The sequence below is a fragment of the Hippoglossus hippoglossus genome, chromosome 10, assembly GCF_009819705.1.
Source record: "Hippoglossus hippoglossus isolate fHipHip1 chromosome 10, fHipHip1.pri, whole genome shotgun sequence".
NCBI classification, from domain to species: Eukaryota; Metazoa; Chordata; class Actinopteri; order Pleuronectiformes; family Pleuronectidae; genus Hippoglossus; species Hippoglossus hippoglossus.
In genome coordinates this window covers 12,131,421-12,143,786 of record NC_047160.1, presented here as the reverse complement: position 1 = coordinate 12,143,786, position 12,366 = coordinate 12,131,421, and the positions used below count along the sequence as shown (strand labels likewise).

General features: G+C 43.5%; 1 protein-coding gene across 2 annotated transcripts in view; it reads left to right on the top strand.

Annotated features, from left to right (window-relative positions):
* Positions 1-10,828, top strand: part of nexmifb (neurite extension and migration factor b) — a 54,491-nt gene extending 43,663 nt beyond the window's left edge. Inside the window, exons 3-4 of one of the 2 annotated variants that reach the window (XR_004615200.1) lie at positions 3,336-8,892; positions 9,831-10,828. Coding sequence is in view for 1 of the 2 variants with exons in the window: in XM_034598240.1 (XP_034454131.1) it covers positions 3,336-7,600 (4,265 nt within the window). In the remaining variant the exon portion in view is untranslated. Of the gene's footprint in view, positions 1-3,335 lie in introns of both variants that reach the window. The other variant, XM_034598240.1, reaches the window with a different exon arrangement.
* The last annotated feature ends 1,538 nt before the right edge of the window (positions 10,829-12,366 follow it).

Genomic DNA, 12,366 nt, shown 5'->3' with positions numbered 1-12,366 from the left:
TGGTGGATGTCCATGCCAGCTTTCATGAGCTGTGTGACATCCAGGCTCGCTTTCTATTCGAGGAGCACGTCTTCTGATAACACACTTGTGAAATTTGAAAAGAGTTTGAGTGATCTCAAAGTCAATCAATCAATCAAATCTAATTTGTATAGCCCATATTCACGAATCATAATTTGTCTCAATGGGCTTAAGAAGGTGCGGCAGCCTCTCTCTATGAAGCTTGTTTTACATTTATTAGCACATGAGCTGCTTTTTCTGTACGATACGATATTGAAATCTGGCAGCAGTGAGAGTTTTGGATGTTTATCTTGTTTGCATTTGTCGGAGTGACATTGTGCTGTACTGTATCAGTTAATATGAGGCTGCCGTTCCCCCTTTGACCTCCAATGTCAAACTCAATTTGTCAGCTACAGTCATCGCTGTAAGAGCTAGTGTGTATGTGTGTGTTTGTGGTTGTGTACCTGTCTGACTGACTGATCTGTGGCACATTCTGAACAGCTGAAGAGCTAATGGTCCAGCTGGAGACAGATGGCCTCTCGATAACACTATACCCCCCAGCCAATACTCGCACTCTATCTCACACACACACACACACACACACACACACACACACACACACACACACACACACACACACACACACACACACACACACACACACACACACACACGGCAGAAAAATTGCATGCACGCACACATGGGATAGGATAGATTGTTAATCCATTATAAACCCTGAGGAAACACATTTCTCAATATGAGTTTAATGTTTCACAGCAATTTTGAACAATCTTTTGGCAACATTAGGAGGCAGCTTAGGTTTCATGCAAGCATGGGGCGAGAAAGGAGGTTAATTTCTCCCATTTTGTGTTATTTCTCTTACTCCATCTGTGTCCTTGCTTTTTGAAAGAGACATTATCAATTCTTTATATTTGTCTTATGTGAGAACTGGTAGATTTTAAGTACTCAGATACCAGAAATCTAATTAATTATTAGTTATTGTTGTCTTGCAATGTGTACACTCAGAGCCACACAATACAGTGTAGCCGGTATACCCAATGTGGAATAGGATATCTGTCCCGACTCTCCACAGAGAACATGTGTCAGTAACATGTTTTGCTCGGAGGTCATTTTGGCTCGCAGATTGAAGGGAACCGATGGCAACCGCCTCGCAGTGTCGCTTCTGCAGCCTCTGACACGTTGTTGCAACAGTTTCCTGAGAGCAAGAGGGAAGGTTTTCTTCATTAGGGATGACAGTAGCAAAGTTCTTTGCTTTTAGTAGGCGTTCTGGTTGCACCAGTGCGTCTGCAGGCCGCAAAACCCACAGAGACACGCTCTCAGAAATTTAATTACCTCGTCAAATCACTCTCGAATCATAAACATGTTCAGAGATTTACTCGCCACCAATACAGCCATGTTGAATACTCTTTTTTAAGCTGTCCTCCCCTCAAGAATTTATCATTACCTCAGCAATGATTAGGCGCATTCATTCTAAAATGGGGGGAATTTGCTAGTTAACCTCAGTGAACATATTAACCGCTGTGGTTTGTTTTTCAGTTTTAATTTTTTATTGGCATGGTTTTAAAGAATATGCGCGAGGCAGCAGCTTGGGACTGTAGCGGGAGGCAGGTGTAGATGATATTGGTTATACAGTCTCCAACATATGGGCCTGTCGTGTCCCATGTGTACGTACCTGCCTCCTCTGCTGTCATCTAATTATGCAGAGCAAACAAAGCTATCTGCCTGCTGCTACAAGCCCACTTCTGTGGGTTTTGATTGTTGCTCATCAGATGGATGTCTTCAACTGATTAAAACCTCGTCCCAATCGACCTCTAGAAAATCACCTTTCACTTTTAGCCATCACTGCCTGTTGCTGGAAATCTGTGTAAATTTGGGGTGTCTTGTTGCTTAAGAGAAGAGCCGCATCTGCGTCTGTACAGATGAAAAGCTAAAAGGAGGGGGAGGTAAAGCAATATGACTGCATTACTTTAATCTACTGCTCTTGTGTCGGTGAGGAAAAACATACAATACCGCAGTGCTGTTGTTGTATATTGATTTTATCAAGGAGATGATTTCTTTACTAACATTATTTTTAGTTTGCGACTTTAGAAGTGACTTTTCCAACTCTCTCCATGGATGAGAGCTTTATTGAACACAAGATAATTCAAACCATTCACAACTTTTATCTATTGAAATAACTGTTACATAACTGTACAATCAAAGGAATGACATTGATCACTTTTATCTTTATCTCTCACATACCGTACAAAGAATGCAGCAGGAGATTGTATCACCAAAATCTCTTACGTCACGTTGTCTTTCCATATTGTCATTTTCTTCAGCATCTTCTTTGTGTGTTGTTCCTCTTGTTCATTCTGAGTTTTTTATATTCTTTTGCTTTCATCCCATTTGTGTCTGTATCATTTTTAGAAACGTCATCAATGCTCCCTGCTTGCGGTGAATTCTTTGGACAATATCCTGCCATATTCTCACAAGGGCTCACCTGGACATTCTCCTGACATTTTACCAGAAGGCCGGCGGGTCCAGAGAGGGTTCGCAGCAACTGACTCACATTCTCACATTCTCACGGCCCCTCTGGATAATTTATAATATTCAGAGTTCAGTGCATGTCTGAAAGCAGCTCTACACTCATGTGGATGAGGCCCCCTTTCAGGAGTTTTTGTTTCTGAGAATGCTGCAGTGCTGCGCCTCTAAGCGCATCATAAAGCTAATGATTTTGTTGAATGTTGCTGAACTTCTAGCAGCTCTTTATCACTTTCACGCGTTAACAGGATGTGTGAGATTCATGGGTCTGTATTTATACAGCACTTTTCTAGTCTTATAAATGACCACGCAAAACGCTTTTCAATACAGTTTTGTTATCCGCCCTTTCCCATACATCATCCAGTGCTGGCACAGGCGTCAGGGGCAGAAATAAGGGGGATCGAACCGCCGAATTTATGCTTAGTGGACGGCCCGCTCTATGTCCTGAGCCACAGCTAATTTGGTGTGAATTTATAATGGCCGTGTTAGCTCTTGCCCAGTCTCGACTTTCACATCTGAAAATCAAACTGTAATGGGTAGGAAGTTGTCATTACCCAACTTGACATTGCTAATACCTCTTACTGAATCTAATACCAAAACGGACTTATTAATGTTTAAAGCTGGCATCACAAAGTGACACTTTGAGCTCTGGGGGGTTAATTTACTGTAATTGCATTTCAGCAGCCCAGAAGAAATGTCAGTGTAACTACAGAACAAAAACAATGTAATTTAACTTCTGACTTATGGTTCAAAGACGTGAAGGAATTGAGATCTTTTCTTATTTTTTCCCTCAGGGGCATGTGAGCAGAGTGGTGATCTGAGTCTGTGCGGGCTCGTTGATGCTGCTCTCCCTCCATCCTCACCCCGACCTGCTGCAGAGACGTCACAGCAGGCCTGTCCAACACACCAGAGGACCACACCTACACCGCCAACCCTGCCCCTGCCCCTGCCCCTTCCCCTGCCCCTGCCCCTGCCCCTGCCCCTGCCCATTGGCACTGACCCCTCTCTTGGCCTGACAGCAGCCCCCTGCCCTGCCTCCGATGACTCTACCACTGTAGTCCCCCAAATTCACCACACTCCCACTCCCACTTCACTTCCCACTCCCGCTGTGAACTCCTGGGGATCAGCGGGAGACGCCCAGAAGACTCCGCATCCGCTGCCCATTGCCCTTCCTCTGTCAGCTGCAATGATGGAGCCTGGCACTGTGTCTGCCCTGACAGAGGAGTGTCTTCTTCAGCCTTCACGCACCTGCCTTGGCTGCTTCATTGAAACCTGTGATGCTACTGACCCCAATTCCATCCAGAACCCACCGCTTGACCCTAACACTAACCCAGACACAGAGACTGGGCTAAGTGTAAGGATAGGGGATGAAAGCCGAGAGGACTTCTCAGACATTAACAACATCAGCATCCAGTGCCTGAGTCATGCAGGAGAGGCAGTGAGTCACTTTGGAGAACAGCTCCTCTCTGACCAGCTACTAAGCTTTCCTCTGCCGAAAGCCCCAGGTGAGGGCAAGAGAGTGGATGGAAACAAAACAACGGAGGATTGTGATGATGCAGAGGATGATGCAACAACTAAGAACTTGTATGAGGGACTTTTACTGGACAAAGTGAGCGGAGAGGAGGTCCTGTTGGCTAATGCCGGCCAGGACTGGGGCTACTTTGAGTCCTTCATCAGCGAAAGTAAGATGGAACTGCTGGACCTTTGTTCTAAGAATGAACTGTCAGTCAACCTCTTCTCTGAGGAAGACGTGGACAACCTCTTTGATGATGAAGATGATGATTCAACTTTAAGCAGTGATGTCTGTTCGCTGAAGATTCGTTATGAGTCTTTCCAGGACAACATGAGGGAGAAAACAAATGTGCTCCAGGAGGAGACACAGTTCAACTTCTTCCCCAGTGTCCTGGCTAACTGTGCCAAGAAAGAGGAAGGAGTGGGCGTCCTGAGGAGGAGTGCTGAGGAGCTTCAGCCCAAAACTGATGAGCTCATCCTGGAGACCGGACAGGAAAGAAAAGCTGGGGACTGCAGTGGTAGGAGCCCTCTCGACGGCTCCCAAGGCTCACCCATGTCTACTCCCAAAGTCAATTACTTAATGGACTTCAATTCCACGGAGGAGTCGGGAGAATTCAGTGATGACAGCTCCTGCACGGGCTCCTCCTCAGACACTCTGCAGGAGGGCAAATTTAAAAAAGGCCACTCAAAAAGATTCCTCAGCCCCTCCAACCCACTGAACTATGGCTTACGCTCCAAGAGAAAGGTTAGATACAGCGATGATTACTTATATGATGTTGACTCGCTCGAGAGTGAGAAGAATGCTGAGAAAAAGGAGAAAGCTCCTGCTGGTCAGAAAGAGGAGGAGGATGTGGACTGGTGCCCCAAAAAACGACGGAAATCCTGTCGCAAGGAACCACCCGTGGTCATCAAGTACATCATCATCAACAGGTTTAAAGGAGAGAGACTCATGTCAGTGAAACTGGGAAAGTTAGACCCTTTGGATGCTACTGTGAGCTTAAACACAGACACAGTAAGCAAATATGAGAAACTGGCTCCTCTGAAGGATTTCTGGCAAGAGAGGCAAAGAGAGAGACAGGAACAGCTTAAGCTGGCTGCCAGAGATAAAAAACAACGCAGTTTTCATCTAAACGGACGCCATCATCGCCCTTTTAATTCTAGTCATCCCAAAAGGAAATACAAGATTGCAAACAGGCTTAAGGTTCAGAGGATTCATGCTGTGGAACAATCAGCAACAGCACAGGGCTCCGCTCTCTCTGATCAGGGCCAGGGAGGTGTCACTAAAGAGGAGGCCACCCCCATGGTAGGGGGAATAATAGCAGCTCCAGGCCTCCCAGTCACATTAGACACAAGCTCCATCACGCACACAGTCACAGCCAAGAGCCGCTCCCAGGAGAGGGAGGAGAGGGAGGGGAGGAGATTGGGAGGAAATAAAACAGTCAGGATAAGGAAATTCAAAAGCGAAGCAAGGCTGAGGAGCAAGAAAATGAAAGAGGCAGAAGGAGAGGAGGGGAGGAGTGTGACAAATGAAACGGATGCCTGTGTAGCTGCGGCACAGATTGAGAACCCGACTGCTGGGTTAGAAGAGGCAGGCATTAGCTCAACTACAGTCAAACCCCATTTTTCTGACAATACCGCCCCTGCTCACACATCTGAGGAGAAATTCTCCTTTGTTACGTCCACCTGCTCTCCTGATAAAGCTCCTTCCTCAGAGGAGGTGGAGACGGGTGTCCCTGTCATCCCGGGAGGCTACCTGCAGACCCTGTTAGATGCTACAGACTCCTCTGGCGGAGCAGCTATCTCTTATTTCCCCCAGCAGTCCTCTAGGCAGCAGTATCCTCTGGGGCTATCCCTAGAGGAGAAGCAGTTTTCTTCTCTGCAGCTCGCTCAGAGCTGCGTCCTCTCGCCTCCTTCTGAGTCCGAGCTCCAGCAGTCCCCACAGAACTGCCCCAGCTTCCCCCAGATGTGGCACCAGCAGCTCTGCGCAAGTCACAGCCAGAGCTTTGGGCCCGAGACCCCTGAAACTCCCATCTTACCCAACAACTTCCCAGGTGCCGTGCCCCTGAACGAAAACCTGCCAGTGTCTAACTACAGCCAGCTGAGCCCTGAGGCTGACAGGCTGCTTTATGACAAGAGCTACCTGACTGAGGCTGGGCTGCAGCCCGGGGCAGATGTGCAAGTGTGTCAGTCTGCCTGTGTGGACGGCCAGGTGCAATACCAGAGAGGGTCCTTGTGCACAGACAATGGCAGGCTCGTCAGCTATGACTCAGTGGGCTCTCTGTCAGCCTCCTCTAGCAATTACAGCTCCCTCAGCCTCAAGTCTTGTGAGCGAGAGGGTGAGGAGGAGGGCCGAGACAGCTTCTTAGCTCATTGCAGTCCAAAAGTGGTGATTCAGCAGAGTGTGGATGCCCTTACCCCACTCAGGGAGTCCTCAGACCTACTGGATATCTCCAACTTTACCCCTGACAAGTTTAGACACTCATCACTGTCAGAACTGTCCCCTCCTGAGACCCCCAACCTGTCCCCGCAGGTGGTGGGGCGTGAGATGAAGATATCGGGGAATGTTGGAGAATACCAGGATGTTAATGATATGACCATGGACTGCAATAGGGAAGTAAAGTGGAACTGTGATGTTATACAGCAACAAGAGCACACAGCAAATGCATACACGGTGGAAGACAGCCAGTTTCCACTGCACAACTTCAACAATCAGAATGTGTTATGTATAGATAAAAAGGAGCTGGGTGTTACAGAATTTGATGAACAGACTGGTGAGATGCTGACTGGAGCGAAAAGCATAAAGTCTAAGAGGAAAGGCAATTGCAAACAGACAGCTGCAGGACAGAGCCCAAAGAAAGTCCGGGCTCCCAGAGCTCCCAAGTCAGAAAAGGTAAAGACGCCCAAACAGAACTCACGTTCCACTAAAAAGATAAAGGCCATGTTAGAGGGCAAGGCAGCAAAGAACCAGGCAGGTGGTTGTGCCACAGGCCTGACTGACAGTAGCACCACTGGGGACTGGTCTGGCCCCGGCTGGTCAGAGAGCAACAATCTGGTGGGGGACGACCAGAGAGAATTCGAGGAGCCCTCCAATATCCTGTCCAACATTGTCTCTGGCATGGCTGAGGTCCAAAGGTTCATGATGGCCTCCATTGAGCCACTGTGGAATCCCATGTCGGAGGCCTGTATGCCCTCCGAGGCCAATAGCCTCAACCTAAAGACCCTCAAAATCTTGGCAGGCACAGAAGCGGACCTGAAGAAAAAAGGAGCTGTGCTCACAGGGGCTGGGAGAGGCAGAAAGGCTGGGGGAAAGGGAGGAAAAAACCAGGCCAAATTCAACCCCTCTCATCCCTTATTCCCTCAGCTAGCACTGGGCTGTAACATGTTTGATAAACCCAACTTTATTAACCCCGGGCCTGCGCACAAAAAGCTGTACCGCCACAAGACCAGTGCAAAGTTCCCTCGGATTGAGACACTGAAGGGGAAGCGAGGTGAGAGAGACCCAAATAAGGACATAGCACTGATGACCTCTTTTGAGAAACTGAGGTAATATTTTGTTATCAGCTGCTGTTGCACCCCCCTCTCACTTTCCCCCCACTACCTGCTCAGCCCTCCCTCCCAAGCATACCTACACTGACGCTATGCCAGAGCTGCATGAGTACTACGTTCCCCCTGACTACTCCCAATTCCTTTTAACCCCCCGAAGATGAAATTAATATCTGCATGAAAAACTTCTTGTACTTTGCAAACTACCTATTGAGTGATTGTGTCAAGCTTGATTGAGATTTGAAACGACCATGGCTGCATTTTTCTTGCTTTTGTTGTTTCTGCTTTGTTTGTTCTTCTTATAGTCGTTTTTTGGTTTTATTTTTGTCTGAAAAAAAAAAGAGAATAAGCCTTGAAAACAGTTCTGTCGCCTTTTTGAGAAATTTTGTTTTTGTATTTTCTCAGCAGAACTATCTCCCCTGAATTATGTATTTATTCCCCCTTTTTCCCTAAAGATGTAGCTATATACACAAATGCATTGAGTGACATCTACGCACCCCTCCTCATCTGTTTTTGTATGCAGAATATGGATGTCCTGTTGTTGCTGTCCTTCATACACTGCCTGGCTCATTTCAAGAGGGAAACCTTCAATTAATGAGCCCTATGTAAGCCCAAGACATCTTGAAAACACAAGATGGGACCATTTTGTATTGACGACATATCAGACAATGTTTTTTTTCCCTCCAAGTTGGAATGACTCCCCATTTTTTCCTTTTATTCTTTTTCGTCTGGGGTTTAGAGGAACTGGTTATCTAAATTTACATTTTTACGCCTTGCAAATTCATAAAAGCTCCACCCTCAGAGTATTTTTGTCAATGTTGTTGTACAGGGACATGCAATATTTGCAAAAAAAGATGATTATAATCTTAAAATCAATGTGCCAAAAGTAACAATGCTGTGTAAATGACCTCTTATATATGTGTGAATATTGGCTGTTCCTCTTTTCTATCCATTGGAATATTGGCTGCTCGGGCTGGAGACTCCTTACAGAGACTTGCCACTACAGGAATTCTTTATTTGGGACTTTTCTCTCTCCTCCGATGAAAGGCACCAACAGCTGGCAGTGGTACACCACCACTCACTAAACCAAATCAGAAAGACTCTGAATTCTCCTCGTTTCCCCCACTTTGTTTGCCAAATTCAATTTACCTCAACATCGCCTGGCACTGAGAAGCAACAAAAGAGAGGCAAAGGGGAGATGTGCTCTGAAGGCTACTGTAGAGGAAGAAGATGAAAAAAGAGATGTTCAAATGAGCTTTCTCTGGACCAAGGAGAGTGTAGTGCAGATGTTTGAGGGTAAGCTAGGAAATTATTGTCATTTGTCAGAGGCAGCGCCTCACTGAATACCTATTTTGTACTGGAAATTCAAGGTGGTTTATTACTCGTTGAGATTCTGATGCACGCATCAGTCATGAATGGATATTACATTTTTGCAGTTAGATTTAATGTGAATGTGAAAGCAGTTTTCAGTACAAATGGAATCAGTAATCTTGTAAATGAAGGAAAGCATGTCTTTAGCTCCACTTGGGAATCTTACTTCTATCTTACCTGAAACGGTAATTTAAACAGTAATGTTTTCTTAACATTCTCATGTAATTTATTTCTTAACGCTGCCATACTCAATAAGTTGTTTCTCTGGTTATTTTGGACCATTCTGTTTCATAATGTCTAAATTTAACCTAATTTTGAAGGTACCTTTCCTTTCTGTGTTGTCTTTTATAATCATAATCACTAATTTGGCAGAAAATATTGTCAAAGTCAAGGCCAATAAAGGGGAAAATTCTGAAAAAAGAAATCTATCGGTACGATCTGATCCAGTGGATTCCTGCGCCATTTATATTAATAACTTAGGGGATCATTCACCTCAACACTGCCCAGAAATAAATCAAAAATAAAATGGAGTTTACAATCATGTTTAATCTGCCATAAAAGTGTTTTTATAAGATAAAAATTGCACCTGGTTTTACAATTATACACTTAAACAATAGGCTTATATTTTATCTTTGAAAGTTTAGTATTATTTAACAAATATAGCAGTATAACATGAGACTGCATGGAGATATGCAGACAAACTGAAGCTTAATTTAAAAACAGGCTTTGTTACACTGGATATGGTAATTCTGACGCACATGTGATGGTAACTGATTGCTTGCATATGGCAGCATTCATAATCAATCTTTCTCTGTCTCTTCTCTCTCTCTTCTCTGCCATGATCCTTTGTTTCTTTTCTCCAGTGTATCAGGGTTAGGACCAAGACAAGCTGCTGATGGGAAGCTCCATGGGCTGCAAGCCCATTTAGTCTGCCTTCTCTCATTTCTGCCTATTGTCAAATTGAATGTACTTCTCTGAGTTCATAGTTTTTTTCTCTTTGTTTGTTTTCAAAATGTGCCACTGTTGAGCTGCCTCATGTTAATGGTGCTAAGAAAGCTGACAATTATTTTCGTTCTTTCCTTTTTTTTGTCTTTTTTTTGTCTTTGGTTTTTTTGTTTTCCCAGAGTTAACAAAAAAAGAAATGCAAAATAGATTAGGTACCTAACCCTCTTTATGAATGTATATTATACTGTTATGTTTGATGTATTCACTTCATGATTCTTTGACAATGATTGGAATTACTTTTGCTCTTTTCATTAAAAGATTACCGAGCTTTATATATACTGTCTAGAGTTGTTACCAGAAGGAATCTTAATGAACTCTTGACACTACAAAATCTTGTATATTTTTTGTGTGCCAATTTGTAACATATTTTGTAAGTGTATATTTTTCTTAGAAAGTGCTGTGAAGTATTTGTGTGTGTGAGTAACCTTTTATGCGCCTCTGTGGGCAGTGGAAAGGATATACAATGACAAGTTTCTGGTTTTAAAAACCAAAATATGAAAGTATCAACAGAAAACTAGAAATATTTACATTTTGTTGGGAGTTTTGTAATAAGACCATGATCTTGTTGTGAGAGTGTTGTGTTACTGTGCAAAACACAAATAAGCAAAGAAAAAAAAACATGAAAACTCAGAAAAAAATATAATTTGTGAACAATTTGCTGTTTTATAGATTTTCATGTAAATTATTTGAGTATTATTTTGTTTTTTGTTTTGTTGTAACTGTTGCAAAGGTTTTAAATATTTGTGATCAAGCCTGTATGGTGATAATGTAATATTGGTAACTTGCTGAGTTTTGTAATAATGTTTATGGAGTAAATATACAAATTAAAATAAGATTTTGAATGCTGCTTTCTGAAGAGAGTTGGGTTGTGTTTTTTACCGCCCACGACTTGCTGTAGCCAGTAACTACGGCATAAAATCTCCATACTATTAGCTTCTTTGAAAACAAATGTAGTCCATTCAAAATAACAATTAATCCTACAAAATGCTAAATTAATATTACAAACAGCTAACTGAGATGTCTGGAGTGAGGTGTAAGTGGCATATTATACCCTCCCTCTGCCACAGAGATAGGAATAAGGAAGAATATAATCTGCTGTATTCAGTGCCTGGTCTTTTCACAAAACGTGTAAACATAAATACAACTTCAACAATTCCAATTAGCCTGTCCCTATTTGTTACACTGGAAGTCTGGCTTTGGCTCATGTTATTTTAATGTCATATCTAATTAGCACTCAGGGCCCGGCATTGCTGGAGTGACTGCTCATCCATAACTCTGAGCTGGGCTGCAGTGGTCCACACTGCAACTCATTCTGGCATGCTTAATTGGAGCTGGAGATACTGTCTCAGACCATAAACAGATCCTGTGATGTATGCCTCCAAATTTGTCAGGTGGTATTAGCATTGTTTTTGTTCCCTAGTCACCCATAGCAGATAAGGGAGCAGGCAAATTATAAGACGGATCGTCTACAGCGATGGATGAGGTGCACCTGTGGTTATTATGTTTGTTCCGAGTTGTTTTGTCGGTGTGCGTTCACGTTGCATTAAGAGTCGTAGGCGACTCTCTCAGTAGAACAGTTGTTTATGCATTTGTTTTTTTATCATTACTGAGAAAAGTCTAAAGTAAAACACAACATATCTGCAGTGTTTTGTAAAGAAGGCACATAGTTACTTATTGAGTCAAATCATGAGAACCTAACACAATTACTCAAACACATTTTTTGTTTGGCTGGCACATTTGAAGAAAAACATGTATTTACATACAAAGCTTTTAGGCAAATGTGATGTGCAAAATCCAGTAATATTGAGGTGTAGTAATCCTCGATAAATCCTTAGAACAATAGCTCTAAGGCACTACTGAGGTTTTCAACCCCAGCCCATTAGCCTCTTGTGGTTTCACTGAAAGGTTATGTATTTCTGGGTGTTAATTAAATTGGGGAATTAAGTCATTTTCATGAAAACATCTCTGTGATTGCTGTAAATGTAGTTACAAGGTTAATTTTTTGCAGGTTTGGTTTAAAAACAGCCTGTGAGCAGATGCCCCCCCCCCCCACCCCCACACACACACACACACGCACACACACGCACACACACACATACACACAGCTCAGGGGTCAAGACTGTGTCTCTACTGACATGCTGATGTATCAATACTGTCCCACCTCCACCCACTCAAACTTCCAGGGCCTGCTATCAGCCTGCAGTGTTTCTCCCTCTAAAAATCTATAGTTCCAATTTTTTTGTTCATTTCATTTTAGAGGTATAATGTTGTTTATGAATTCTACAGATGAGTTGGATGTTATGACCTAGTTTGACCTTAACATTTGTTTTTGTGTGAGAATTAACAATACTATGTGATAGTGTTTGTAAATTGAAATTGATATCCCAATTTAGT